This window comes from Chamaea fasciata, unplaced genomic scaffold (assembly GCF_029207755.1).
Source record: "Chamaea fasciata isolate MVZ Bird 193981 ecotype frontalis unplaced genomic scaffold, bChaFas1.0.hap1 SCAF_11, whole genome shotgun sequence".
Taxonomy (NCBI): domain Eukaryota; kingdom Metazoa; phylum Chordata; class Aves; order Passeriformes; family Sylviidae; genus Chamaea; species Chamaea fasciata.
Window position 1 is genome coordinate 12,097,658 of NW_027094096.1, and position 27,870 is coordinate 12,125,527.

Below are 27,870 nucleotides of genomic sequence, written 5' to 3' on the forward strand. Positions count from 1 at the left end.
TCTTTGTACCTCTGTGCCCCCCTCTGATGCTTTTGTCCTCAGCCCAGCTGCCCATGAAGTCTTTGGAAGAGAGGCTGCTGTGCTGGAGCTGCACTGTGGCAGTGCCCCTTGGCATGACGTGTGAGAATCCATCAGTGAAGAGAACGGCAATCTACATTCCCCTGCTGGAATAAGCAATGGGTACTTCCAGTAGGGACTGTGTGTTTCATTAGTTTCCTGCCCCTGGTCACAGGTTATCCAAAGAATTCTGGTCTGGTATTTATATAAAAGGAAAAAAATTCTTAAAGGGATTTTAGATTCTATATGCACCTTACTACCACTAAACTAATTCCTACCTTCTTCTACCTTAGTACCTTGGAGAACTTAATAGTGACATTTACTAAGTAGATAGTTACCAATGGAAAAAAGCATGGTGCTGTTTTACAGCTGTCTAATTCTTTGAAAAGTTCCTGTTCAGATCAATGATTCACTGACTTTTATATAACGAAAATCAGACCCTTAATCAGCAAGGAAGTGTAGTGACAGTTACAATGTACAAGGCCCAAACCATCAAAAGCATGTAAATGATCAACAAACAGTTTCTATATTTAGCTGCCCCGCTTTATAAATAATGAATAACTAGTTGGTATACAATTTAACTCTTGAAATATTTTATTAAGCACTGATAATAATGCAGAAATCCATGTAATAAAACAACTTTAGAGAAAAAAGGTAAGTTAAACTGAATTGCTATAAATATTGCACTTAGGATTCTTATTTTACGTACAAAACTCCTTAAAAAACTGGACAGTTATAAATTACCATCTTCCAAGTAACTGGAATTTGTATGTTTGAAATCAGATGGCTGTGCTGCACACCTTCAGCTTTCAGCCTTGGGAAGGTCTGTTCTCATCTGGTACATGGAATGGTTTCACTTTGTGCCAGGTGTGTTTGTGTGGACAGGAGGGAGGAAGGTCAGCGTGGCCGGGCTCTTGGCAGTCAGCTGCATTTCCATGACTTAGGCTAAAGTTAAAATGACCTTTCAAGGCAGATGATAGAATGCAGCTGCAGAGTTCAATTTTGACATGTTTTGTTTTTCAAGGCATTTAGGATCTTTGAGTTCTTAGTCTTAAAACTCATGACAAAGCTGTTGGGAAAGACTTTGCCTCTACCATCTTCTTCTACCTGGCCCATGATGATGTAGTTTAAACCTAGAAAGTAGAGAATGAGATTACAAGACAGAAATCTGGGACATCATTTGGTAAGTATAGTTCTTTACCTGTGGTTTCTGTTCATTTCACTGTTTGTTACCAATGCCTTCCAACATTTTTTCCTTCCTACCTGCAACATTTACTCTCTTACCCATCTTTGTCATGCTTGTTACACCACAAACTACGGTTATGTAAAAAATCAAGCAGCTACACAGCTAAGTGCCTACTACATAATTAAATATATAGGGGATAGTCTTTAACTATAGAGTGTCAAGTGAGTCTAAGAGGCACTAGAAATGCTATCAGCACTGGATAACCTAACCACTGTCATCCAGGGTGGAGTATGTCTCATATTAGTTTGGAATATTTTCACATTTGCTCAGCTTGTCGGTTAATGCCCTTAAGCGATAATGCACTTAAATCTTTTCACTCCCTATCCCTCCCCAGAGATATAAGTAATTTCCAGATATACACAGAAGCATTCAGGCAAGGTGGACTTAATGAGTGGTAAGACCTGGCATTGGACAATTCAATTGGATCTGTGTATTTTTATGCCTTAGAAGGGTTGGGCAAATGCAGGGTCTTGGGCTGGAAGGAATGGTAACACAGGGATATAAACAGAGAAGTTCAGATTTTAAGTAATGTCTCTTAAATAATTCATTGAGATTTAGGATGAGAAACAGAAATGTGTGGTTTGGAGTCAGAAGTCTGCCTAAAAGGAGACATTTTTTTTTCCACCAAGGACATTATGATGTCTCCCAATGTGTAGTTTTCATATAACTAAAGGCAAAAACTAATTTCTGATCATGATTTTTCACTTTGTTACTGCCCACTTTGAGTTAATATGCTTAAGCACTGGCAGTATCTGGAATAATACCGGGGTTTTTTTGATGTTTATTAAATTATTTTTACTGTTTCCTGCTATGGCTCCGTTTATGTTCTCGTGTTCTACCTGTTTTCTTATGAGGCAGAGCTAAAAAACAGTTTAATCTTTTTATTAGTTACTTCAATAAAAATACTCTCAGTATTTCTTTTAACACCTTTACCACAATTAACTGGAATTTATGTTGGTTGATGTCTGTATAATATTATTTAAGGTAGCTTTTAGCAGTACTGGCTGTTTGCAGATATAAAGTGGGCTTAATACTATGAGTATTTCTGTAAAGCTGTAAATACATTTAGAAGATACACAACAGAGGAACTTTTTGATTTCTGCCATTTCCTCTGAGATATTGCTCTTCTAGGTTTAGCAGGCTGTTGTCTTTCCCTTCTAAACAACTGTGTATAAAAACTAGCTCCAAAATACATACATGTAAACACAAAATCTACCTCAGCTTCATCTGAGAGATCCAAATCAGATTTTATCTTGGATCACGTGGCTTTTAAAGAAAAAGGTTTTTCAAACTCCTGTGATATACATGAGCCTAATCCTTTTCCAGTAAAACAGAAAAAAATGCACTAAACCCCTGGATTGCTGGTTATTTTAAATTGATTGTAATAGTAACTGCTGATTATAGAAAAAACCATGGTAATTTTATTGATTTTTGTGGCCATATTTCAAACAGCAGTTTTTATAATGTTATCTTTTATAAACACACAAAGCAGTTATTACTGTGTACTTACCTCTCCTGATGAGAGGACACTGCTTACACATAACAAGAATCTTGGCACTCATATTCTTGCCAGCTTGTTGGATTGCTAAATTTCCCTCCTTATAGACATTAATGATGGATACTGTTGCATGCAGACTGCCAGCCCGCGTTACTGCTGCGATTACAGTTCCTGTTATTACTAGAAGAAAAAACGTTTGATATATTTGGTAAATTTTTATTCTTTTTAGACATAAATTTTGAGGCATCATAAAAACTTATTAAGTACATAGTCCCTAATAAGAAAACAGTACTAGGAACACTTACTAAAAATATGAGCATCACTTCTGTCAGATTTTGGTGGCACCAAATATGAAATTGTTCTACAATGTGTCAGTCTCATGCAAGCCCAGTTCTCTGATTCCAGTTAAACAGTACTGCTTTTAATGAGTCATTTTCAAATAGTGGAGAAGTTGAATTGAAGCTCTCTAGCCAAAACCTGAATTCCCAACTCTCTTGACACTCCCAGATGACTAGCAGGGAACAGTTAATGCCCTAAGAACTAGATTTTCATCCGAGGCCTGATACAAACTTACTTATTTCAGATGAATGCAATTACAGATTTGACCATCATAGACCTCTCAGCATGAAAACAAAGATACCTTCTTTTCCCTAGGATGACTAAATTAACTGGTAGGCCATCTTTATTTATCAAAAGGAAATGGTAATTGGTATTAACAAGTTGGTTTCTTCTCAGGTCATCTTTTTAAATCAGACATTCTATCCTAGGATAAATTCAGTCTTCAATTATCAAGTATGTACAGCCAGATTTATTTTACAAAACTGCATAATCCACATTTTGGGATTTTGTAAATTTGTACATCATCTTCCTTTAATGCAGAGCTTTTAATTAAATAGAATGTTCTAGTTCAATCAAGAGAGAACTGTGGATGTTAAAGTGCTGGGTATAGCAGCAATATTTCTAGAAACAATAAAATGAAATGCATGATGAAAGAGAAATAGTTATTTTCTAAAATCATAAAGTCTACAAATAAACTTAGAATAAATCATACTCTATTAACAACAGACTTCCTATTCTTACCTTAGGGTATGCTTGCATTCACAGTAGCATATAAACTATTTTTACTCTCACTCCTGTCATGGAAAAGACTGAAAAATGTCAAGTACTTGACAGAAGATGGGAGAGAAGAATGTGATTTATTACTGTGATGCTAGAGGAAAAAACCAAGCTTTATATGGTATCAATTACCATGAGCCACAAGAGCTGAGGTGTGATCAGTAAGAGGAGACCATTTATGGTTTGTGTTTTTTCCCTACCTGTTTCTTTTTGTATTGGACCAGCCTGTGGTGGCTGCAGACTGGAAGAGGCTGGTGGTGCCCTGAGCCCACCCTGCCCCAGGGTGCAGCCACAGCCCTGCTCTGCTTCCCTGGTATCCTGCAGATTTCCACAAATCTCGTGGGATTAGCAGTGCAGTAAGAGTCAGCTTAAAATGAAAAAAGGATGGTGGCAGGGAGTTTTCCCATCAAATTGCCAGGCATGTTATAGGGGATTAAAAAAAGATTGCGGAATTAATATGGGAAAATACCCTGACAGTGGAATAGATCGGCAGTGACAAGGCTGTGCTAATACACAGCAGGCATCATTTTTCCTGACTGATTTATGTCTGTATACAGACAGCAGTGCTTGGAAGACTCCATCCCTTCTAATTTTTTTCAAAGCATTTTGGAAGTCTAAACACTGTATTGTGGAACAGTCAGCAGGGGCAGTATAAGATGTATGGGCCGGTTACAGAAAACAGAGATGACAATACAGTAACTGAATCGATGAATCCTGGCACTGTCTTACGTTGTCATTTGCTTCTCACATTGAGAAGAAATGTTTGTCTCAGATATCTGTGCAGTGCCTATTTCAGAATATCTCCAAGAATGTACTGAGTGAAACAGATACAATGTCAGATACATACATAAGGTAGTGTAAAAATATTAGCCTATATACTAATGGTAACTCAGAACTAGATCTGGGAAAATTTCCTTGAGTCTAAAAACACAGTAGTGAATAAATAATTAAAAAGAAACTTTGCTTCCTTACCGAAGTTGCTTGAACAATAATTGCTTTCCAGAGTCCCACTCCTTTTACACTTCTGCTGGCACAGAGCAACTGTAGGTTTCACAACTTTTTGAAGAGCAAAAAGTAAATTGAAATTGAAACAAAGCATTTGATACAAATGAAAAGCACTATATTCAGATAAAGACAAGTAGAAAGATGAATAATCCTGATGCACTAGACCTAGCATTTCAGGAGATGAGCACCACAGTAACAATGTTCTTCTTCTCTGCTGTCAACTCCTGTCATCTTCCTTTCAGGTGTCTCAGCTTTGCCAGTTCTAGTGGCCTAAGAGAATGGGATCCTACTCAAGATCTGCCTGGCATCTTCAATCTGTCACTGCTGTTGCCATACAGCCCTAGGAGAGCACCTAAGTACCACAATATGATATTACAGTAACACTTCCCAGGGACTGGGGAGGCTTTTATTGGAAATTACCACCCTGTGCTGAAAGGGATCAGAGTTTGAATTCCTGACCTCTTTTCCCCAAATTTTTCACATAGCTTCACGTCAGGTAGTGTTGCACAGTTTTTCTTCATGACACTTTGAAACACAATGTTTGAAGTATGTATTTAACATTAGGGATTGACATTTCCTTTCTGAAATTGAATGCTTTGTTTATAGCATTTGTTTGTATGTTTTGGCATTTTAGCTGCCAAAAATTTACTGAGGTGCTCTTGAGTTTTCTGTATTTAAAACTGGGATTATGCATCACAAAATATTCTTGTTTGGTTCTTTTGGGCACTTTTTTCCTTTCTTTTTTTACAGTTTAATAAATTTTGGTTGGTAACCAACTTTGCTATGACTTGGCAGCAGAGGCTGTGTATTGTTTGTAAGGTACTTTAGCAAAACATGAACTGGAGAAGAACTGAAATAGAAGTTTAGTTGCCTACCACTTAATATGTAGGCACATGACAGGAAAATGCATGACTTTATCCAATGACACAAGGAAGACAAATACCTCACCACAGGTACTGGATTAATCTTCTTTACTTTTACAAATGTATTTATAGCATTTATTTATTTCTGCAAGTACTAATATTTTTATGTTACATATAGACTGACATAATTCTTGAAAGAGCCTACTAAAGTTTAATATTTTATTCATGCCTGGAGTTCTGTGCAAGTTTAAGCAGTTCTGTTTTGCAAGATAATGAGTCTCTTTGAACTGGACACTTCTGAATGCAAATGACTGCTCAGAAATGTAACTGAACTGTGAAGGTTTGGTTTGCTTTGGTTTGTTTGGAAGATCAGAAATGTCTACACTGTGCAAAACTGATCACACCTTGAAAGGTCGTCTTCTTTCTGTCTGCCTGGCAAGTCCTTCTGAGCACTTTGCCTCTGTTGTCCTCTCTCAGATGAATCTGCATGTTTTTATTTTCTAACACTGATGCTGTCATGAAAATTGATTTGGAGTTAATTTGTGAAGTTCACCTCTCTTGCCTGTGTAAAACCCTGAACAGGGTTATTGACAGTCTGGGTTCCTTGAGACCAAGTGTTCGAACCAACAGCATCGTTAACAAGTGCTTTAGAGTGAAGAAGAGCTAAATTATTTATTGTTAGAGCCACATCAGAATGATTTACAGGTCACTATGATTTCATTTTTTTAATGTTTAGTTTCATCTATTTTAAATACCTTCATTAGCAGTATTAAAGCACCACAGCTTCTTGGTTTCCTGCCAACAAGCCATTGCTGCCCTGATTTTTGATGTGTTTTAAGTACAAATCAGGTTATGTCTTGCAAAAACATCATAAATAATTTCGTTTTCTGCTATAATTGTATCTGAAATGCCTCACATTCAGGTTATAGAAATTCTACGAACTTATCCCTTCAATATCTCAGTAATGAGGTATTTTTGGCAACACCTTCAGAGAAATCCAGCTCTGATCTTTCATATATGCTGTCTAGTTTTAAATATAAAAGGAGATTTATTTTTAGGGAGACATATTTCTCTCTAAGTTCCAATCCCTGAAGATTTTCAAATAAAAATTATCCTAGGAAAGTGTCATATTGACAGGGTGCTGACAGAACCTGAAGAGGGCTCAGGTGGCTTCCATACCAATTTTGCTTGATCTTAATAACTAGATGAAGAAAACTACACTTAGATTTTTACGTATCAACTTGTATAGAAGAAAGAGTTCCTTTAAATAAAGGTATTTCCTGAAATAATCAGAACCTTTTATTCAAAAGAAATTAGCTTATCCGTTCTTCTATGGAATGTGCTAGTTAACTGTCCAAAACTGAGAAGAGACAGGAAAATTCTCTCAGGTGGAGTAAGTGACATTTACACTGAACTCTTGTCTGGATAGATTTCCTTTAATAATGTTAAGTGTATTCTCCCTTGAGTATATTCTGGCACTCCCTGGAGAGTATTAATTTTAATTAATACTAACAAACCACAAAACTGGAATTTTAAATATAATTTCTATTTTGTATTTCTGCAACTCTCTCCTTGTCCTGGAATAATTAATTTTTATAGAAAATGAAATAAAGCCAGTCAGACTTACTTGAGGTAGCAGGCACTGTTGTGGTTGTAGGCAGGGCTGTAGTTGTGGGTAACTTTTTTGGTCTAAATTTATAATGGCCAATAAACCCATCAGCTGTTAAGCTTAAATCAGATAAAAACTGAACAAGCAACTCATTTTTCTCAGACAGAATAGGCCTATAATAGAAAACCAGAATAAAATATTTCCATTTGTTTGCATGTCAAAGCCAAAAAGCATTAATAACGTTCTTTAAAAACAAAACAAAACAAAACCCACTTCAGACTAATACTGAAAAACACATGGTTCTTTGCTGGCATGTCACTCACTGGTGTTTTGAGGATGAAACTCATTTCCATTAATCACCTAAAACTCTGTCTCCTGAAGTTTATGCCAATATGAATACTGTTAAATTCTTCTGTGTAACTTCATTGCAGACTTCACTTCCATGAAATGGGTAGATTAGGAAAGTGGGAAAATACATTGAAGAAATCCTCAGTCCACAGGGGAAGTAAGTAAATGTTTGGCATTTTTTTGATTTGATTTTGTTTCATGAAAAAGATACTGCACAATTGGAAGGGCTATGAAAATTCATCAAGTATTGTATTCTGCAACTCTTCAACAAACCCACCAAAAATAAAATGTTTTGGGCTATTATTTCTGTGGACTCATTTTTTGTCCATGATTGGATATTGATTACCAAGGACATCTTCAAAACACTTAATGAGGTCTTTGAAGTACAAACTTGTCGTTGTTTCCCATTTTTTTGGCAAATGATCAGAAATCAGTTTACTCTGATGGCTGGGTCTGACATAACCAAAAGTAAGGGGCTGGTTAACTGGAACTCTATGGATTTACAGCTGCCATGGTGGTTGCCCAGATTAGCCTTTCCTTGCTGCACTATTGGCACAGCCTGCGGATGGAGCAGGGCACTGATTATCAGCTACCAAGAGCTTTGTTCTGCTCCTTGAACACCAGGACTACAAGGCCAAATCTGACCCAGACTGTGTATCCTGTCTTTTTAAAAAGGGCCAAGAGGAAAATGAGTCAGATAAAGTGAGGAATGAGCCAAGGGGCTAGAGAGCTCAGCTGGATCCTTGTACTTCAGTACCTATAATCAAAACAAACATATTTATGTTAATGTTCAGCTACCATTACTATTGGTGCTACACCAGTATCAGTAGCATTGGGATTAGCATTGGTGTTGTAACATTACACAGTGGTCTCATGAGGCTTGTGGAACAGGAGAAAACATGGCTGGGAGCCAGAATTAGTCATGGTGAGAGAGAAAATAGAGAAAACCTAGACAGAGACAAAATACTAAGCAATTTCTACATGTTCAGTTGGAGGTAGAAAACACCATGTTTAATTTAAAAATTACAATTTCTAGAAGCCTTGGCCAGCACAGTCAGAAAATGACAACACAGTGGTAGTGCAGTTCACAATGAAAGGAAGTTACTCACGCTGGTGGACTGTCTCCACAGTACTTGCCAATTCTTTTAGCATCATTGATTTCCCCACCATTAAACACTGCAACGTAGTCATATCTGCAGTAGTTGTCTCTCTCCACATCAAACTTCTCAAACTTCAACTCTATTAGCTAAAGGGAAAATGGAAATAACTCATTACGGTTTTGACATGCAGAATTTATTAATACTTCTTGTAGTAAGTGACATCTTCATATGAAGTACTATTGAATTTTTCTTTTGATAAAGGAAAAATCCTTAATCCACTTAACTGTAAAGTATTTTAACCCACATGACCTCTCTAACTAATAGTTCAGCATATGACTAATATTCTGTAAAATTTTTTCTTCTCATATGTATGCAAGTAACTTCTGAGAAAGTTATTTTTATGAGTGAATGTTAGTAGGAGTTAGGTGTTACAATGCTCTTAAAATAACTACAGCAAGTGAAAGCAACAGAAAAGGAGCTTTTAATGTCATTGTGTCATTCTAAATATGCTAAAGAAAAAGCAAAGGCAAAGTTGATATGAGACATTTCACTGACTTCATTAACAGCAGGGCCTAAAGCACTATGGTTGCCAATGCTGTGTATACTTGATGGAGAATTTTTTAAATTAGAAATTAAAATATTGATAGAAAGAAAACTAGAAAATAGTAAAACTAAATTCAAGAGAAAGTAAGTACTTAAAAGAATAATATTTCCATGTCAGATTTCCATAACTGTTGAGGCTTTACAAGTCATAAATGTGAACTAGTATTCTTCTGGTATTTCCAGCACTTATTCTATTATCTCCCAACGACTTTTATTTATGGAATTTTTTACTTAAGGAAAAAAAAAAGTACAAGAAAACAGAAATGGAATCTACTACTCCGAAATTAAATCCTGCAGAATGATTCTGTCAGTCATGTGCCAGGGAAGGGAAACACAACCTCACTACTGCATGGAAACAGAGCTAATATATGCATTTAGGTTGCTTCTTCAGATGAAGCACAACTATTTAAATCACCCTCCCATAAATAGCACAAATGAGGCTTGAATGACAAGACTGATTTGTGCTGATTGTAGATCAACCTTTATAAAGATCTGACTCAAAACAAAGATGGTATTAAATTTTCTAAGACTGTAAAAAGAAAAAGAAGTAATTTGTACATGGCATGTACTTTATTTGCTTATTGACATAGTAAAAGTTATCTTGTTCAACATTCATAGTAATGATAGCCTGTTATCACCTGATGTCTTCATTTTGCATGGATATAGTTTTGCACTATTAAGATGTTTAAGGCATAATTTTGTTTTCCATGAAGTATGAGTAACCTTGGGGGACTTGCTTTCAGAGATGACTAACAGGCTCGTTTCAAAACCCTCAGACTCATGATGAAAAAATTCACTTTAAATGGAAATACCCATCTGAATAACATGCTTGTGATCAAAAAAGATGGCATAGAAAGAAGTAATGCAGCTGGGAATAGAAATGCTAAATTTTTCCATAGCAGGCAGAACAGCAGGCCATAATACCTACTTCACTATTGTTCAATAAGTGCACTTTGCACTAGTAAGTATTTCATGGCAGAACAGAAGCTTTTCATGATCAGGAGAAGCTCCTCCATCTTTAATAAATTAAGTAATTATTGGTTAATGTTTGAAGCAACAAAACAAGAGTGCCGTGTTTTACTGCTCATGTGCTTATGAAAGGGAAATAGAGACGACGACACCTAAATTCTGGCAAATGGAAGACTGGGGAGCTTTTCCTGTGCAACTTGAGAGATGCTTATTCACTACTTCATGGAAAATGGCTTTTGTCCCTGTCAAAATTCTGCCTTTTTTTCCATGCAAACCACTGTTACAGTACATGAATAATATATATTTGGAAACAGGTAGTTTTATGGAATAGAATCATCAAAAGGCACAGGATATAATGCCCTTATTTTTATGCTGGTATAGTCTTTCTCAAATCTTCTCTATGGGCTTAGGAAAAGTTCTTAGGCTTATATAGAGACACTTGGAAAGAACCAAAGTAATCTGCAGTTTACAGATAAGGGTATAAAAACCACTATCTACAGGATTGTTAAACGATCTGTATCTAGCAAACAAGGAATGTGGATTAAAAAGGACTACAGGAAAGACTAAGCTGACATACTGCTTCAGTTCAAGGGAGGAACTGTCTTGGTAAATGGAAAAGTAGGAAAGATCAGAAGAATATATTTATTTGGGGCAGCTTTTTTTATTTCAAGGATTAGTCATGAGCAGGAGATGAAGAGGAAAGTCATCTTTATATGTAAATGAATTTTAAAAGCTGGATGTGGCAAGAAAAGCAACCAACCAACCAAGCCTGTCAACCAAAACATTCAATCACTGTAGAACTCCTGCTAAGATACAGAGCAGATGGCTCAGCAGCAACCAGAAAATGTGCAGCTAGGACTGAGATTTGCTCTGCAGTGTAGGGAACACGCTCGTGTTTGCCGTGCGTAGCACAAGAGCCCTCTCAGTCTGCTGTCACATCTCCTCAGCTCTTAATGAAGTGGTAACATATGCTCTCATGGCATCTGGCTAATTAAGTGAGCATGTTATGCCATGGAGCCTCCAAAATATGAAATAAAAACAAACTGCTTTTATGAAATTCAATCAGCTCTACCTGGGTACCGCAATAATAAACTGCAGCAACACCAAAAACGCTCAAACATTGCTAGACTTAAATTCAGCATTGGTCATCATCATGTTTGGTGCTGAGATGTTCACCTGCCCTAACTTAATTTGCATGGTATTTTTTGAATTAAGAAAATAATTTTTAACCCCTCCCTGGCCGAAAAGCCTCAGCAGTCACAGATGCTGTGACGGGTTTCACTGAGGGGAGTGTGGCAGCGCCTGGCCCTGCTGAGGAGGCACAGGAGTGACCGGGGCGATCCAGCAGAGAAGGCGGGATGGCGGAGCGCGGCCGTGCCATCGCAGCGGCCCGGGGCAGCGTGGGCAGCGGGCCGCCCTCAGGTGTGGCTCCCTGCAGGCACTGGAAGCTGAGCTGCGCCCGCAGCGCCACGGCAGCGCCTTACCTGGTTCTTCGGGGCCACGATGTGCCAGGAGCAGGTGACTCCCGCGGGGTAGTCCCGCTCTGGCCAGTTGGGCGTGTGGAAGGATCCCGAGGGCTTGTCCAGCCGCCCCCCGCAGTACTGGTCCCCTGCAAAGCAGCAGAGCGCGGGGCGCTGAGCGCCAAGGGGGGCCGCACCCCTGAGGGCCGGCAGCGGCCTCTGCCGCAGCCCCGCCACGGACACGGCCGGGCCCTCCGCCTCCGCCGGGGCGCCTCGGGGAAACACAGTGAATGAACGGCAGCAACACAGAGAGACGCCCTCCTGCAAACACGGGGCTGGAGCGGGAGGAGAAGCCGCAGGTACCGCAGGAGCCATACCCGCAGCCCATGCGGCAGCGATGGTGGGGCTGACACGCACTCCCAAGGGAACCGCAGCCTGCGGAGTGCTCGATGGACAGGGGTCTTTTTCTTCAGTATCTCCTGCCCTCAGTTCCAAATTAAAATCCCATCAGGTCTGTAATCCTTATTTACAATATTATTGTGGACCTTCTTATAAAATTAACTGTAAATTAATAAGAATTCTTATTTAGTTTCTGAGTTCTTGGTCACAATGTACAGAAAGTTAGAGTGTTTTCCCCTTATTTACAACATTTATCTATATGGAATTTCATCTGCCCTTTTAATGAGGAGCTATTACCAGTCTACTACTAGGTACAGTTCTTCCACTACTCTTAAGACTTGTCAGCCTTTCTTTTGACCACCTGATGAACTAAGATGGCTAAACAGTTACACTCAGTTATTTGCCAAACAAGGTAATTAATAAATATGTTGAACAGCACAATCCTTAGAATCTCTGGGACCGCATCTTTTTAAGCATTAATGTGGCTCTGGATAGAGCTGAGTTATATTTGTCTTCAGCACATATATAATGGGTAATTACCTCTTTCATGTGGTTCTGCTGCAGAAAACTTTGCAATGAATCCACTTCCAGCAGTATTAGCATCTGAAGTCATCTGCACCAACATTTTATTGCTGCTGGACACAAGGGCGCCTGGTTTGACAGTCCCACAGAACCTGCCGATGCGCTGTCCGTTGGCATGGCCACTGTAAATATCCACAAAGTCATACCGGCACAGATTGTCACTCTCCAGGTCTAAGTAGCGGAAGGAAAGAACCACCACTTTGCCCTCTGGGACCTGCAGAGAGAGGGAAGGAGGGAGAGACGCATCTGGAAGTGTCACCACATCTCTATCGGACCCCACTGTTTGCATGACTGTTTTTAATACCCTTCACTTCCCATCAGATGGGCTCTTTTTGTCAACTATATTCCAGGCAAAGCAGTTTTTAAAGTAACTTGGACCAATCCTAAATACAAAGCTCTGGCCATCTCTTGCCATTATCTTATTTCTTATCCTCTAGTCAGGCTCATACTGTTAATTATAAACTAGTTCAGCTTGGTGTGTTTCACTTACTTTTTGCTGAAAGTATAGAATCAGCCATGCAGCTCCCTGTCACCAGGTAAGGTGAGGAGGATGAGATTAGTATAAAAAAAAAATACAGAACAAGCAATTTACCATTTTAAACAAATGAAATGGCCTCTCTTTCTGATTTGTGTTACCAAGTTTCATAGTTTGAAGGATTTTTTTTTAATTTACTGACATTCATCTTACATTTATAAATAAAATTGGAAACTTTATGGCTAACACTGTACAAACCCTAATATTTAGTTACTGGAGTGGGGGTAGTGAAAGATTTGTATTTGGAAAGACAATGTAAAATTATAAACAGAGAATTCAAAAGAACCATTAGTGGGTGTTCTCAATATAGAGGAGAGTTTTGTTTTCTGAAATATCTGAGGAAACACAGGGCAAATCTTACATGTCTGCATCTGTGGACATTGCAGAAGAGACAAGAGTACAGAGAAGGATGTAAATTAATACAATATAATAGTTTACAAGGAGAACATTTCCTGGGATACAGTTACAGGCCTTTAAGAGAAAAAGCAGCATACTGAGAAGTGAAAACTATTCTAATAAAGCACTTAATGCTGTGTAACAGAGCTGAAGAAGGGAAACAGTATTTTAAAGTATAGAGAGACCCTAGACAGGCAAGGGTAATTATCTGCATTCAATCCATATCATGTAGAGTGGTTAGCTATTAAAATAATTGCAGCTGTTCTGCTTTACTGAGACACTACTATAATTTTCTGCTTTAAACACACACTTAATATATCTGCATTAAGTTCATATTTAACCCATGTTATTTAAGAGTTCGTGAAATTTTTTTCATTCCTTAACAGTGACTCATTTTAAAACGCTATTTTGAAATAAACTAAAACTAAACTGTTCCTATATGAAATTGTCAAACTGTTTGAGTCTCAACAGTTAAAAATTGCTCGTCAAGTATAGATGGAAGTGCTATAAATGGAAGTGTCTGCTTTAACCCACAGAAGATACTGATAGAGGCAGCAGTTCTAGAAGTACTGAAAAATGTGCTGTAGCTGTGTTCAGATTACTCACTCATGTGGCTGCTTTTATGTCCAGTGCTGACACTGATCCTGCAGCAGGACAGACTTTGCCTGAGGTGTTCTGAGCTGCCCAGGGTCCATGCGCCCACTGCCTCACCAGCTCCACTACAGTTCCTGCTGCTGGTTTCAGAGAATTTTTCTTTTAAGTTCAAAGTTCTCTCAAAAATGCATTCAGGGCCCCTGTGCTGATACATATCACTGCTACTGCTACAAAACCACAACTCATCTATTCTTGAATTTATTCCTTGACTCACTGCTCTCATATCTAAATCTCTTATTGCATTCACTTTTCTTGTGGTCTGAATCACTAAGGAGCATTAAGGCGTGGTCATTTTAACGGAAAATGAGCTAAAATGAATTTGGTATTCCTGTCAGCAGACCTGAATATAATTTATGGTTGTACTGCAAACTCTGTGTGACTGGACAAGTCAGTTCAGAAATGCTGACAGTAAAATCAGATAGATTAAGTCAAATTTAGGCAGTTAAAAGCCTTTTTTCCAGAAGTATGTATATAAAATGGCATATGCTCTTTTGGGGTGAACAGTCATTTTCACAAGTACGTACAACTGATATGACGGGACACAAAAGGGGTGACCTTTAAAGGTTGTCATGTTTTAAAATAAAATATCATGCCTACAGTTAAGTTTGTCCAACGTACTCCACAACAGTGTCTTGCAGCTTTAGCTAAAACTTGCCCATCTTTAAGATATTTCCCCTTTTCCTTATCCTGTTTTTGAAAGCTGAACAGAAGTTGCTCTAGCATATTAGATTAAACAGTTTATCAGTCATTATGAGATGTTTCCCAACTTTCTCAGCCTGAATTGCTTCTTTGAATATACCTGCTCTCTCCCAGAGTTTGAAGAAGGAAGTGGAAATGTGAGAGGTGGCTGGTTCTGGGGTAAGTAAAGGTCTTTTTGCTGTCCTTGTAAAATTGCATTCAGATTTAGGCAAGTTGTTACCCCTCAGTAATGCTGATGGTGCTCAGTGACAGCTTTGTTCCAGGAGTGCGCTGACCCAGCATTGCTCTACTCACAGCAGCCGCAAGGCCCTCACTGCTGCCCCTGGACATTCCAGTCCCTTGTGCCACACCTCGGGGCAGAGGGAATATGGGACAGAGCCCTGCTCCGGAGGGAGAGGAGCTGCCAAAGCTGCCAAACCCCAAACTGCAGGCAGCCATTCACTCAAGTCCCAGTTTTTTCTGGTTCATAGTATCAGTCATTCTGTGCAGTGTTCTCCTCCTTTCTCCTCTCTCTGCCACTGGCTAGGCTATACTATACAACAGTAACCTTCTAATTCTATTTCATTGCAGCTTTTCATCTCTGCTTCTGTCAGTTAGGCTATTTGAACTTGGTCAAGTCAAGACTGTTCCCCATAGATGTACTGACTTCTGTTTCATGACAGTCTGTAAAAAATATAGGAAAAACTCAGCCACATGGTCATGAAGGTTTAACTAGGAACCTACTGCAGGTTTTCATTATCAGAATAATCCTTGTCCATGTTTAGCTGAATTTGGGAGGTAGGTCATTTAGAGAAATGTGGCAAGCCCTTAATTACAGTCACTACTTACTTCTATTACTTTTATTCTTAAAATATACTTGCTTATTAAAATATTTGTCATTCACAAAAAATAACAAATTTGTTCCAGTATGTTAAATCAGTTAAAATTTTGTGGTCTGAGTAGATGACAATCAGAAGGGCAGAGGATGGTGGTTCCACATTCTGGCAGCAGCTGTTCCAGTTTACAGCTACTCCCAAGAAATCTTGTGCTAAACACAGGCATCTTTGCAGAACTGTACTTTTCTTTGATTTCTGCCACTTCACTTCTTTAAATGTTGAGAACTAATGTACTAAAAACTGCCAATGATTATTCCAGGACATTTAAAATATTGTTCCATGAGAAACACAGGGGAGTAAGCAAAGGCCAGCATGACTCAGTATTGTTTACTTTGAGCCAAATTTGAGCCTGATGCAGTAAGAAGATGGGATACTTCAGAGGAAGAACTGGAAGGAATTCAGCTCTTAAAAGAAAAGGGGGAAAAAAAAAAAAAGGAGGGAGAGTCAAAGGAAGAATGATGTGATACTTCCTCTGCAGGGTGTGCCTTATTTTTGTTTTATCCATCCAGCTGGTATCTTTCAACAACAGCGGCACTTCATCCTCTCCCTCTCCTTGTCACAAAGAGTGCAACTGACCCATACTCACTCTCTGCTTCCCTTCTTATTTTAACTCTATGAACTTCTTTACGTTGAAAAATTATGATGCTAAACTAATGTGAAGGATGCCTTACTCCTATGAAAGTCTAAAGAAGTTTTTAGAGGGAATTTTTGTAGAGCATAATTCCCTAGAATCATCGGTGTAAATCACTAACCTCTTCAAAAGGGCATGATTATTCCATGTATATAACACACCTCAAAATAAGGTCCTGAGATTGTTTTTGGTTATCATTCATTGCAGATATTTCATATAATCAGTAATCAAAGTCCAGTTACCTTTAAAGTAATGAAGCTGTTTTTCTGTTGTTGATCTGACTGAATACAAGCCCTCTTCATCAAAATTACATGGTTTAGACTATTTACTTTGAAAATAATCTTTCTGGGGGAGGAATCCCCTTAAATGCCAACTTTCATAAATATATTTTGCCTAACTTTTAAACCTACACTGGGCTGAATATATTTTGATATAAGTTTAATACAAAGATGCTGACTGTATGTTTTGCTATAGCAGTCCCAGGTAGAGTTGAAAAATGCATCAGCTACCTGCAAGCCAAGCGTATTATTTCTCTCTACTGAGAATGAATGTGGAAGTCATTTGGAGTTACATCCTGGGAAGAACCATGACTTCTGCCTAGTTGCTTACTCTCTATCTCCAATTTTAAAAAATTGTATTAGTTTGCCCTTCCTAATGAGGGCATTAGGTTCCGTTTATCTCTTTCTTTTCTGGCAATACAACCAATGTGTAAAGACCTGTTTTCTACTGGAAGGGCAGTTTTCCAATGACATAGGAAAATGAATGCTTAAAACACAGAAAAAATTATTTTAAATATTCTGCTCTTGCAGTTTTCCAATGACACAGGAAAATGAATGCTTATAACATAGAAAAAGTATTTTAAATATTCTGCTCTCTCAGGGCAGATTCCCAACTGCCCTGATAAGTAAATTTTTCAAACTTTTCCTATTGTCAGCAAACCTGCTGGAACGCAGCTCCTGAACCTATAAAAACATAACCTTACATAACTCTGACAGTTTTCAATATTATTGTTGCACATAAAGTTGTTGGAGTTTTATGGGAACTAAGCAGTTTGCCAGAAAAACACAGGATAGCAGTCCAGATTCTCAGACTGTGTGACACATTTATGTGAGGTGATGGCCAAGAAGGATTACAGAGTATTAAAAGTAAGTGTATATGACATATTTGAGATAAAGCTATATACATTACTATAGGAAAGGAAATAGCTCTACAAATGACTTCTTAGCAAAGCCAGTGAAAAGCTGCTGGGTACTCTGCCAAGGTTGTAATAGAACCACAAGCATGTGCTGAACACTTCTTAGAGCTCTTAGAATAGAGAAGCTGTTTTCTTTAGCCAGTTGAAAAAGCTCCAGTCTCTTGAAATAATAGAACCATAATTGAGTTGGAGAGACTCTTCCAGCTTTAGCAAACTAGTTGGAAAAATTTCAGATGATACCTGAATGCTACATTGCTTTATCTGTATTACGTGTAATGTTTCTAAGCCTACTTTCCTCTAAAGAATGAATTAGCTCTCATTCTGCCTCTCTTTGCATTTCTTGTGCAGATGATGAGATCCTGTAGTTGAGAAAACAACAGCTTCATGCTTCTCGTGACCCAGACACAAAGTGAATCAACATCTCTTTCAGTCTTGCAGACTGGTCAGATCCTGCATTAGCAGAATGTTTTCAGGAAGGTGTTCACAGCCCTTGGCTAAAACAGACAGGCAAATATCTTAGTCACTTTCTAAGACCAGATCTAAATGAGGAAGACTAACAGTAACTACAGAGTATTTCTTCATGGCAGTGTAACTGACTTTCTTGCTTGGGTGCTATTGCAAGCTATTCTGAGTCTCAGCAGTATTCAGTGAAAGAATTTTGTTGTTTAAATTCAGGCTAACCAGACCCTTGCATGTACCACTTTGCCGCAGTTTGGTAAACCATGGGCTTTTTAAAGAGAGTACAGGCTTAGTCTTGCAAGTTTATTAGTCCTTGCCTTCCCTACATACTTCCTGCACACCCAAAGGACACAGAGTGTTCTACAGTTGATGGAGTAAAAGAAATCAGCTTGGCTTAGTGAATACTGTTGTTTAATAAAACAGGGGTTAAATCAGGTGAGGGCACAAGCAAGCCTGGACTGCTCCAGCTGTGCAGCCCTTCTCTGGCTTTGGGCAAACTACAGAGGACAAGGAAGAGGCAGTCAAATGGCAGCATAGCAGAAAACTGGCATCAGGGTGATCATGAAATGACAGAAGCCATCGAGTTCCTCCCATTGTTAAGAAAGCTCAAGTGCAGACACAGCTCTGCTACAGCTTTGTAGTAAAGCTTCTCACCATGCCCAGGCTCACCTGGGTGCTGGTATCCTGTTAGCAACAGCCACATAAAGTCTGCAATGAAACCACTCCGTATGGACTTTCTAAGTAAAATAATCTGTTCTCTTCTCCCTCTACCTCCCATATATGAAGGGCAGATACATGGCATGATTCAGTAGTTGCTTCTTTAGTGCTGCCTCCATTTGTTATCTAAGTTTTTTAATGATGAAAACTTCATGCTGTCATAAGCAAAATTATTATTTCCCTCCAGATTCAATTTTGAACTTTTCAACATCTAATACTGATTTATACTGCTAAACTAATTTTGTATTTTTTCTCTTTTATTTAAGGCACGTCTGTATGATTCTAAATGCAATTTGCATCTGCTCTTCAGATTGCAAGGTGGGCCATGCTAATTGCTGTCACCTCAGCCCAATAGCAAGAAAGCAAGTTTATGGCCATACACTGCTTCACATCCTCCTCTGGATGAAGCCAGGCACAGATCAAAGGTAACCTCTAACTAGGCCCCAATAAAAATGCAACAGAAAGGTGCAGAAAGTAACTCTGCAGCTTCACTGGGATTGTTCAGATAAAATGATTAAAATCACATCACTCATTTGGTACGAGAGTTGTTTGAAACTGAACATTGTAAACAGATCAATGTCTCCTGCTTTGCGTCAGCATCTCTATAGTAGCAGGAAACAATTATCCTGTGACATCCTATTCTCCTGCCAATACCTGGCCTGTGATGCAGTCTTTCAGCTGAAGTTGTCTTTAGTGATCCTGTCAACACACAGACTAACTCATTTTTTATGCCTTCTCATTTTTTCTGTAGGCCCAAATGTTAGAAGAGTTCTTGGTGAACCATGCCTAAAAAAGAGAGGAAATTTAGTCAGCAGTTTCAGAGTTTAATCTGTGCAGATGTGAGGAAAAGTAATCATTCACTCACATCCATTTCTCTGAGTCTGTGGATAAGGACATCCAGAACAGGAAGATTTAGTCCTAGTCGTTTCATGGAATCTGTTGTCCCTAAATATGGTATCTCTGCCCTACAGTCTCATTTCAGTATCGAACTATCAATTGTACCACATGGTTCCATTTCACATAGTCATTTATAAATGTTACAACACTTCCCTACTGCTGTCAGCCTGCTGTATGACAGACTCCAGATGTCCTGGCTGGCAGAACACTGCTAGCAGCACACTTCAAGAAAACCTGCCTGAACGTTTTGGGTTTGATTGAAACTTTTTATATATCTTCCTGCCAAGAAATTTTGCTTTTCATAACTGCTACCTCAAATCTTTTCTTTGATAGAACTCACTATTGCTTTCCACAGTGACAGAAGGAGTGATGTTTGCTTGTGAGTTAATTGAAAACAATTAGAGGTGCATCAGGGAAGTCAATGAAAATTTGGTTCTGACGTGAAGCAAAGCCAGCTCTGTTTCAGCTGCTATTATCGTACTGCTGCAACCCTAAAAAGCTCCAGATAGTTGAGCTACTCTGAGTTACTGAGTTCATTACTGCACATGTTACCCCATGTAAAACACAGTTGTACAACAAATAGCTGTTCATTGTCTTCAGCACTGATTTTGTGGTATTAAAAATTCTTACTGTGATTTTCCAAGTACATTTGCTGTTTGGTGGGTAGACGCCAGGAAATCCTTCACTCCCAATAAACCCTGACTCTCCAGATACAACTCCTCCACATGTAAATGTAGGCCTGAGAATAATAGAAAAAAAAAATATATAAAATTTATTCTTTGTATAAAAGGCACAAACTGTCTCAACAGCTTAAATATTTAAAATCACTGCTAAAATGAAACATATTTAATTATTTACATAAAATCACTATTGACATAGAATTTGCAATTTAATGTGCAAACTTAGGTGTAGAAAAAAATTAACTACTTGGGCCTTAATTCTGGGTAGGCACAGACTGTTATCCCTCCCTCCTTTTTTACTTCGTTAGAGCAGTGGTGTGTCAGTGTGATACATCATTGCAAATTGCTATCATAATGGAAAAATAATTATTAAAAAGTCATTAGCAATGACTTTTTATAGTACATATAAAAGTAGTTAAAACAGCACTGATATAAAAATCACTTCTCATTCCTTTCTATGCTTTGAATTTGTATGTTTGAATCAAGGAAGTTCTGGTACTTTTTTGTACCTCAGTAGCACAACCCACCCCGTGCTGATCCCCGCTCCTGGTGCTGAGCCCTGTGGCCCAGCTGTGCTCAGGGCTCAGCTCAGGTGAGCTCCGGTGCTGGTGCCGGCTCCGGACACACTGCACGGACACGCGAGGAACTCCGGAAAACCCGAGTGGAACCAGTGCTACTGCTGAGGACACGAGGGTGAGCGAACGCCCTGCCAACCTTTAGACACCGGGATGCCTCAGCGTATCACGCCGTTATGTTAGAGAGGCTACAGGTTACCCCGCACCGGGCTGCTCTCGCAGGGTCCCGGGCTCTGTGGGAAATGCTCTTGCCTTGATGCAGTCACGGGCACTGAAACATTCGCGCCCCCCGCGGAGGCACGGCGGGAACGCGACTGCGGGGCATGAAGAGAGGGGAGGGGGTGCGGTACCTGTGCGGGGACAGCGGGACCTGGGGCGGGGACAGTGGGGGGGCGGTACCTGTGCGGGGACAGCGGGGACAGCGGTACCTGTGCGGGGACAGCGGGGCGCGGTACCTGTGCGGGGGGACGGCGGGGCGCGCCGCCGCCAGCAGCGGCAGAGGCGGCAGCAGCAGCAGCAGCAGCAGCGGGATGGCGGGCGGCATCTCAGGGCGACAGCGGAGACTGGGGCAGGGCTGGGGCCACGGAGCCGCTACTCCGGCCGCCGCCTCCTCCTCCTCCTGTGGCTGCCGGGGCCGGGGGAGGAGGCAAAGGCTTCCGCGGCCCTCCGCCCCCAGGGCAGGGCAGGGGCCCGGGCAGGGCCGCCCTCTCTCCCGGCGCGGGGCGCGGGCGCTGCCCGGGGTGTGCCGGGCCCCGCCCCGGTGCCTCCCGGGGGCGGCGGGCTCGGCCGGGCCCCGCGCGCTTTGCTCCTGCGGGGGCTGCCCGAGCGCAGCGCGGCCCCGCCCCGAGCCCGCAGCCCCCCGCGACGCCCCGCCGCTGTCCTCAGGTGGCACAGTGCGGGTGTTTGTCCTGGGCATGAATGAACTCAGTGTTGCCGCCTGTGCAATCGTCTGCAGCTGCGCCAAAGCTTGAAAAATAGTAATGCCGCTTTGAAATTTCTTCTTTATTTAAATTCTAAAGTAAACTTGAAATGCTTCGTTTTGTTTACCGATGGGTAATCCTGACCCATTTAGTAGCCTTTTCGCTCTGGCTGTGAAGGATACTCTTTAAAAGGCTGTGGCACAGCATACAGTGATGAACTCAATACTTGGGTGTTTTACAGGATTTGGGCCAAAATTGTTTGACCGAGAAAAGAAATGAAAAATTAAGTCAGTATTCTTATTTTGGACACTGTATTCTTATTGAACGTGGCGTTTGAAAAACCCCACATTGTTAGTGCTATTGAATAACGACATGCAAATCATCACATCAGTAAGTGATAATTTATGTTCTGAGTATTGCTTTAAAAAGAACCTGTTCCTCTTACTGTTTTTAAGTACTTTTTCCCATATGTACCTCTTGTAGAAGAAGGAGGTAAGTCTGTAGAAGTGTTCAGGCACAGCCAACTGAACAAAGACTCGAGGAACTAAACAGAAATTCTCCTGCATATAAGGCAGAATATAAGCATATTCTCTTATTTTTAGCTCATCTATTAAGCTCTTAGCATTCCTATTCTTGCAAAATACAAAGAAGAGTGGTCCCACTACCAAAACTTTAAAGAAGCACTGTTGATTAGAGAAGAGGTTCTGAGGATTAAAGAGAAAGTGGATGCTGCAGTTTAGCAGTCATGATACCTGTACTCTGCTTTCCCCAGTGCTGGGTGAAGGAAGCAGTAGACTAACCTGGATCCGTGCTTGCTACGTTTCCAAGAGGGTTTTTGTGAGAGAGGAGGTGCAGCTGCTATTGGAATGTCTCAGATCTTTGGAGGCAGCCTGCAAGACGGCTGGCGAGTGAGAGGTGCAAACAGCGTTCCCGTGCGCACAGAGGCACTGGGAGACAAGAAACAGCAGAGGCTGGGGGCTGTGTGGGTTTTGCAAGGCCCAGGTTTTTAGGAGTGCAGGTGTGTTGGCAGCCAGGTGAGAGGGCCTGGCCTGCAGCCCTGAGGAGAAGCTACCCCACGTGTCCCCAGTGGGACTGGAGGAAGGAGGAGGACACATCTAGGCAAGACTTTGTGGATGGTTGGGGCAGGGAGTCCAGCTCACAAAAAGGAGGCTGTGGAAACAGAGATCATAACATTGTGAGAGCATAGACTGTTTGCAGCTGGCTTTTGAACTGATTTTAAGTGACAGAAATGAGAAGTAAGAAAGCTAAAAAGGAGACATTTACTTACAACATGGCCAATAGCTACTTAGCAGGTTAGGAGCTGGTTGGCAGCTAGAAGTTTAACTGCTACCACTAGGTATATTTGGTGTAGTCATGAAGATATGATATGATATGATATGATATGATATGATATAATATAATACAATATAATATAATATAATTAATACAATATTTATAATATAATGATAATAAAAATTGCTAGATCTGAAAGTCAGTGTGTATGACAGAAGGTTGTGTAATCCTCACAGCACAGACACGAGTTCCTTGCTGCTCCTTTCTGTCAACATTTTTTAGTCTAGAGAAGATCCTCTATTTTATAAGAATATTTCAGACCTTGTGTCCACTGAAGAGCTGTGCTCCATGCAAAACCACCAACAAAGGCTGTTAGTTCCCATGGATTGCATGTTTGAGGACTCCTTTTATATGTGATTGCTGCAGATTTTGCCTCATCTAAAGACAGTTTAAAACTTCTGAACAATTAACACCTTAACAGGTTTTGCACTGCCACCCAAGCGTATCTATAGATCTCTGCAGCAACAGGGCAATTCAGGCCTGTTGAGCAAATTGAGGTGAGGAACAGGCTGCTGGGAAAGCCCCCAGCCCGTGCACAGCCCGTGCAGCCAAGCTCCTGCACCTTTGCCAATGAGGAAAACAGCAGCATCACTCGCTGGCACTGCGTGTCCGGGGACACACCCTAAATGTGTGTTCCCTAAGCACCCTGAATCTAGTGTGCTCAAGTACTTCTTTAGTGCCCCACTGTTAAATAGATTATGAATACCACAAGTAGTAAATGACAGACTATAAACAAGGCTCTCAAATTAAACTACATTTACCAAATGTAAATGATATTGCTAGAGAGAATTCGCCCACAAACTAACCCAGAGATGTCTGGCTGGTTTCCATCAATGGCTGCAGAAGGAACAGAAAAGTAAAAGGCGAGGAAGTAATTACCCATAAATAAACGTGTTAGCATTGACATTAATCTTCAGCTAAATTATGATCTGTTAGGAACACAGAAACAGGAGTGACCTTTCTTCTTCACCAAGTCCAGTCCTCTACTCTTGGAGGGAACCAAATAAAATAAACCCTTTCATGTTCTGGTATTTCATTTTTGAAGTCAGGAAGCTGCTCAATCTGTTAGAGTCCTTGTCTTTTGGGGATAAAACCATTGGAATGCACAGGTGGGAATTGTTTGTAGGTAGTGGATATAAATTCAGCTAAAAAGGTTTTAAGCTCAAACCCAAAAGATGGCAGATTTACAGTCTCATGGAATCCTAATTATGCTGCCTTGTGTATGTATTCTTTGCATAGATGATGCATAGGTTATGTGACAAAAATAGTATGGAGTTGCATAAGCAAAGTGTCTTTATTAATGTGGACAAAAGATGTCTAACTTTTAACAGTTGACATTGCAACAAAAGTTTTCTGCAGTAGTTTCTTTTTGCAGATAGAACAAAAACTTTTTTCTGTCATGTGTCCCTGAGGTGGCAGATCTTCAGGCTTGGAATGATTAGTGACAGATATTTAAAGTATGAGCTACAGGGCCAGTGCTGTAGTAATTATAAAGAATGCCTGCTGTCCCAGGGTGTTGTTGCCTCCTGCAGTGGTCTGGCAGAAATGCCAGCCTGAGTGACCCCTCTTCCCCCACCAGCTGCTGCCAGCAATCCTGGGCTCAGCTAGTGATGCTGGTGATCCTGGGGTGAGAACTTCTCCCTATCAGTCACTGAAGAAAGATATTTTGTACACAAAGCTGACAAGAGACAAACTTCCTAATGAATGTCTGGCAAGTGAGACCTTCTCTGCCTGAAAATGAGAAAACTACTTAAGTGGAAAGTGGAAACCTCTTCCTGAAATGTAACCCTGTGTGTCAGACTGTCCCTGAGATGTTCTCTGAAAAGAATGTTGGTGCAAACCTCCTGTGCCTCTATGTATCCCTGACATCTTTCCTGTGACAAAGTGAATCATGATGTTGCTGTGCAGTGGCCAAAGTGGCCTGATGACCCTACTGAAAATGAAGCTTAGTTTATGCTCCAGCTTTCAGGCTTCTCACCAAATCATCTTTTCTCTGCGGAGTGTCACTCAGACAAAATACCTTGACATTTTTTACTGTGCCAAAAGACTTTTCAGTACTCTCTTGTTCAGCTAACACTGTGAAATTAATTTAAATTTACATAAATACTATCAACAACTACTCTTTATTTCATTTGAATCGTAGAATGGTTTGAGTTAGCAGGGACCTTTAAAGGTCGTCTAATCCAACACCCCTGCAATGAGCAGGGACTAGATCAGGTCGTTCAGAGCCCCATCCAATCTGACCTTGAATGTTTCCAGAGATGGGGCATCCACCACCTCTCTTGGTGTTGCCACCCTCATGATAAATTCTTTCCTCATATCTTATTTGAGTTTACACTCTTTTAGTTTAAAACCATTACTCCTTGTCCTATTGCTACATTACAAAGTTTCCTCCCATCTTTCTAGTGAGTCCCCTTCACCTACTGGAAGGCTGCAATTAGGCTGCTCTTGAGCCTTCTCCAGGCTAAACAACCCCAACTCTTGCAGTGCAGTCTTAAGTGCCAAGACCTTGATATTTTCACTTCCAAAAGAACTCTGGTATTTCCTGAAATTGCAAGTTGTCTCTTTACATAACAGCATTGGAAAACATGCAATAGAGAGGATTTATCCCTATGTTCTTGATAATCCAAGCACCTAAAATGACTCTTGCAAACTGATATGCCCAGCCAGCTCCTAGGATTCCTAACTTTGCTTAGATCTGTAAGACAAAGAGTTATCCGTGTTACACCTTCAACTGAATCTGCTACTTTATAGAAATAAAAACCCACACAAGAATTGTCACTGGAAAACTTACAGAGCCTCCACCCTTCCCCAGGCTGGAATTTTCACTCTTCTCTCTTTTTGTCTGTCAAGCTTTGCTCTTGGCTCATTTATCAAATGACAATATGGTTTCTGACTTTATATAAAGAATGTCTGTGATGAGCCATAAACCTCCCCTCCTCTGGTAGTTCTGATACTGAGATACAAAATATAATTGTAGTATTGACAATATTCCCACACCTTAGGAATTCAGGAACTTATTAGGAACTAAGCTTACATTCTTTAATTAACTTTTTTTTTGTCTCTTTGCTAGTTTTACCTTAAGTAATGTCATATTTAATACAGTTGCAAAACTTCAAATTTCATTTTAGTGTTTAACAGAGACTGGACATGGTGCATTCATCATAAAAGCAGTATAGTTTTTCAGCATGGCTTTTCTAAATTACCTCCTGGTGTTTCCATTTGTCAGTTTGGGTAATTCTAATATCAGTTTCTACTTGCCTCTTCTCTTTATAGGAATACAAACTGGTATCCAAAAATTATTTTTTAAAAAAGTTTTACCTTCTATTGTTCACAGTCAATTGCTTATTTGCCAGCATAAGAAAATATTAAGGAGAATGGTGCTGATCTATCATTACTTGAACTGTTTTGCATCATAATATAAAAATATAAATTAGATAACTACTGCTAAATTGTGAACATTCCTGTAACCAATGAGATCTAATAATGATTAACCAGAGCACCCACTATCAAGCAGGATGCTTGAAACATTGATAATGTCGTGAACAGCTGCTCCTTCATAGTACAAGACTCCTAAAAGATTCTTTCAGCACTTCCAGTGAAACATCCCAGGGTCCACTGACCAAGAACAGACACTTACAGTAACCATATCACGGAGCAGGTGTAGAAATGGCCGAAGTACCAATCAGAAGAATGGAGTCTAAAAAAATCTCCCATTTTTAAGCAAGTGCTATGTCCCTAATAGTGCATTTTAAACATAATAGTCTGAGGAAAATACTCAGTATGTAAAAGGAACAGGAGCATAAAATATGGAGTAGAAGGCCCTAAAACAAAAAAAGGCAGAGCGCCTGAACTGCCAGCAGGTACCTGTGAATCAGGCAGTGCCATGGCCAAATCTTCCAGCACCACACAGAGAGGAGAGGAGAGGAGAGGAGAGGAGAGGAGAGGAGAGGAGAGGAGAGGAGAGGAGAGGAGAGGAGAGGAGAGGAGAGGAGAGGAGAGGAGAGGAGAGGAGAGGAGAGGAGAGGAGAGGAGAGGAGAGGAGAGGAGAGGAGAGGAGAGGAGAGGAGAGGAGAGGAGAGGAGAGGAGAGGAGAGGAGAGGAGAGGAGCAAGGCACCCCAGTCTCTGCAGGTCAGCTTCTGAGCTCCAGCACGGGGCAGGGCATCATGAAGGGTCACAGGGTGCTATTCTTATCTAGAGAGCTGTAAAAGCTAAGACAGATCAGCTAGCCTGTCTTGATGTAATCTAAACCAGCAAATCTTCAAGTGGATAATATTATGAAACAAAATTACAAAACAGATTCCCTTAGCTTTGGTGAATGTGAGAAAGAAACCTGAGACTATTAATTGTGTTTTCCTTGTGAATGAAATAGGAGAGCAGCTAAAAAATTGTGTCCAAAAAATGGAAAAAAATAGACTTTCTGTTCCT

The 27,870-nt window shown here is 40.2% G+C and overlaps 1 protein-coding gene across 2 annotated transcripts; it reads right to left on the bottom strand.

The window, feature by feature from the left end:
• Positions 1-601: 601 nt before the first annotated feature.
• On the bottom strand, positions 602-21,925 carry PCOLCE2 (procollagen C-endopeptidase enhancer 2). 2 transcript variants are annotated; one of them, XM_066193267.1, is made up of 9 exons: positions 21,597-21,925; positions 20,544-20,652; positions 12,814-13,069; positions 11,899-12,023; positions 8,852-8,988; positions 7,413-7,567; positions 4,890-4,973; positions 2,814-2,981; positions 602-1,190 (listed from the first exon to the last, which is right to left on the bottom strand). In XM_066193267.1, the coding sequence occupies exons 1-9, from the start codon at positions 21,710-21,712 to the stop codon at positions 1,054-1,056; spliced, it is 1,287 nt and encodes a 428-aa protein (XP_066049364.1). In that variant the 5' UTR covers positions 21,713-21,925; the 3' UTR covers positions 602-1,053. The 2 variants fall into 2 exon arrangements, with proteins under 2 accessions (XP_066049364.1, XP_066049365.1); XM_066193268.1 differs by having other exon boundaries at positions 604-1,190; positions 21,624-21,925.
• Positions 21,926-27,870: the final 5,945 nt, after the last annotated feature.

Excerpts from the sequence above, each read along its gene's own strand:
- PCOLCE2 (XM_066193267.1), bottom strand. The coding sequence starts at position 21,712 with ATGCCGCCCGCCATCCCGCTGCTGCTGCTGCTGCTGCTGCCGCCTCTG. Across the intron at positions 4,974-7,412 it reads AACAGTGCCTGCTACCTCAA|TTGTGAAACCTACAGTTGCT; the intron begins GTAAGTCTGACT and ends CTCTTCAAAAAG. Across the intron at positions 2,982-4,889 it reads TTATTGTTCAAGCAACTTCG|TAATAACAGGAACTGTAATC; the intron begins GTAAGGAAGCAA and ends TTTTTCTTCTAG.